This window comes from Carya illinoinensis, chromosome 8 (assembly GCF_018687715.1).
Source record: "Carya illinoinensis cultivar Pawnee chromosome 8, C.illinoinensisPawnee_v1, whole genome shotgun sequence".
NCBI classification, from domain to species: Eukaryota; Viridiplantae; Streptophyta; class Magnoliopsida; order Fagales; family Juglandaceae; genus Carya; species Carya illinoinensis.
In genome coordinates this window covers 21,449,280-21,451,623 of record NC_056759.1, presented here as the reverse complement: position 1 = coordinate 21,451,623, position 2,344 = coordinate 21,449,280, and the positions used below count along the sequence as shown (strand labels likewise).

The 2,344-nt window shown below is 39.4% G+C and overlaps 1 protein-coding gene across 1 annotated transcript; it reads right to left on the bottom strand.

Moving 5' to 3' along the window:
• Positions 1-1,251: 1,251 nt before the first annotated feature.
• Positions 1,252-1,830, bottom strand: LOC122274496. The gene has a single exon (XM_043083532.1). The coding sequence runs from the start codon at positions 1,828-1,830 to the stop codon at positions 1,252-1,254; it is 579 nt and encodes a 192-aa protein (XP_042939466.1).
• Positions 1,831-2,344: the final 514 nt, after the last annotated feature.

Genomic DNA, 2,344 nt, shown 5'->3' with positions numbered 1-2,344 from the left:
TTCATTTCTTAAGCATCATTTAAAAGCAGAGGCCTAAACCTCGACATTTAAAAGTAGTCTTGAAATCATGACATAAGCATCGTTGAAAACATCAGCCTGTGGCATCCTTAAACATCATATTTCAAGGCATCATTTAAAACATTATCTTTCAAAGGGCCATTTTAAAACCTTAGTTCTTAGGGACATTTTAACACATTTTCTTTGCGTCATTTAAAGCATCGCTTAAAGCATGAGGTCTTAGCCTCGCATTTCATTTCATAAAACACATACAATACTTACCATATATACCATTCACATGCATAAGCTTAATACTTTGGTTGTGTAAAAATGGGTTGCCAAGAAATGCCATTACATACTTGTATTTGAAAACTTATGCTTAGCATTCTTTCTTAAAACGCCATCTATTTCACTTCGTAAACCATCGTAAAGGAAAAGTATTTCATTTTCATTTTCATATCTTTTAGAAAACTCTAGAAGCATATGAACATAATACTTACCTGGACCCCATGCCATACTCATTTCATATAGTCCATTCATGTGCGTGTCAGATGGCAACCTACATGCATACACAACCTAAACATCATTCTCAATCTAGTACATAAGCAACTATACTAAAAATAGAACTACACTTCACTTAGAATACTCTCCATCTATCCCTATGTTCATACATGCCATTTACTATGCTAAAACCTTAGGGGTCCATTTATAGTCACTGCCTCCATCTTTTATGTCTTCCTTACCATGTTTCCTCTTTCTATGATCCACTTGGGTCACCCTTTTCAATTCAGCGTCTTACTTCAAGGTCTTATCCTTTAAAGTGAATCTCCATGATTCACCTTATGGTTTAGACACTAAGACATTTGTCTTACTCTCCCATTAACCACATTCTGATGCATGACTCAAATCAATTAAGTCACGCATCCCAATTCTAGACAACATACCCATTGTTACCTTCTTGCATCGTAGTCCATACTAAATCTTCATTCCCATCCATGCATGCCACATGACTTTAAGCCAACTCTAAGACTTAAACATCGTGTAACCATGCTTAGGACAGATTAGCTATTATATATGGTAAATTCTTCTGGTACACGTGTCTCACCAGATGCACATTTTTATTTTTATTTTGAAATGGAAACTTCATTGATTAAACCATGCTATTACAAACATCTAAGATAACAGCACGTCTAATACAAGATGGTATCTCCTCTAACTCATAGAGATCACAATCATTTAGGAGGGCATTCTTGGCTAGCAAGTGGGCTGCCATATTTGAATCCCCTTTGTGTGACAGAACTTCCAACTAACAAAGTCTTGTAGCATCTGCTTAGTGTCTTCAATGATTAAACCTCCTTGGCTCCAATCCTTAGCTGTTTTCTGCATCCCCTCGACCACTTTGAGTGAATCTCCTTCGAAGAGGACTGACTGGAAACCAGCTTCTTTACAGAATATGACTGCCATCATCACTACATAAGCTTCAGCAGTGAAAGGGGATAGGTTCAACTCTCTTCTAGCTAGCATTGTCCCAAGTACTTGGCCACTGCAATCTCTAATAATAGCCCCAATACCTACTTGGTTCAGTGGTTGATTGATGGCAGCATCCCAATTCAGTTTGTATTCTCCCTCAGGTGGTGTAGTCCATTTCTGAAGACTCTTAGAGGTCTCTGTAGCCCTGCAACTCACATGATCTTGATTTGCCATTTTGTAACAAGAGAGGTCATCCTGGGCCTTAATTACTATTGAGTTGGGATGCCTGAAAGCCTTCCCATGCACCACTTCATTTCTTCTTGTCCATATAAGCCTCATAATCGAGCCTACTTCCTCAATCATTGCTTTATGTAACTTATCTTTTATTTGCTGCTAGACTTCCTTGAAGGATCCTGCTTCTAGAGAAAGTTTTTGGATTGGTTTGCTTGCTTGAGTCCAGACATCTCGAGCTGTACTACAACTCCAGAGGGCATGGTCTGCTGTTTCCTCTGCAAATCCACAGATTGGACAGGTACTCTCAGCAACAATCTTCCTCCTTAGCAAGTTGGCTAGAGTAGGCAGGCCTTCGTTACAAGCCCTCCAAAGGAACACCTTAACCCCATTTGGGACCTGTAGCTTCCAAACTCCCTTCCATAACTCTGATTGATCCTTTGGTTTGGAGGGGCTAGCATCATGATTAGAATGGATTTCTCTATGAAGATGGTAGCCACTCTTCACTGAGAATAGACCATTCTGAGTGCAACCCCAGATCAACCTATCACCCCTACTGCCCAGAGTGATTGGGACAGTTTTTATCACCTCTATGTCTTGCTGAGTGAATATATCATGAAGGTTGTGATCATTCCATATCCTTAGT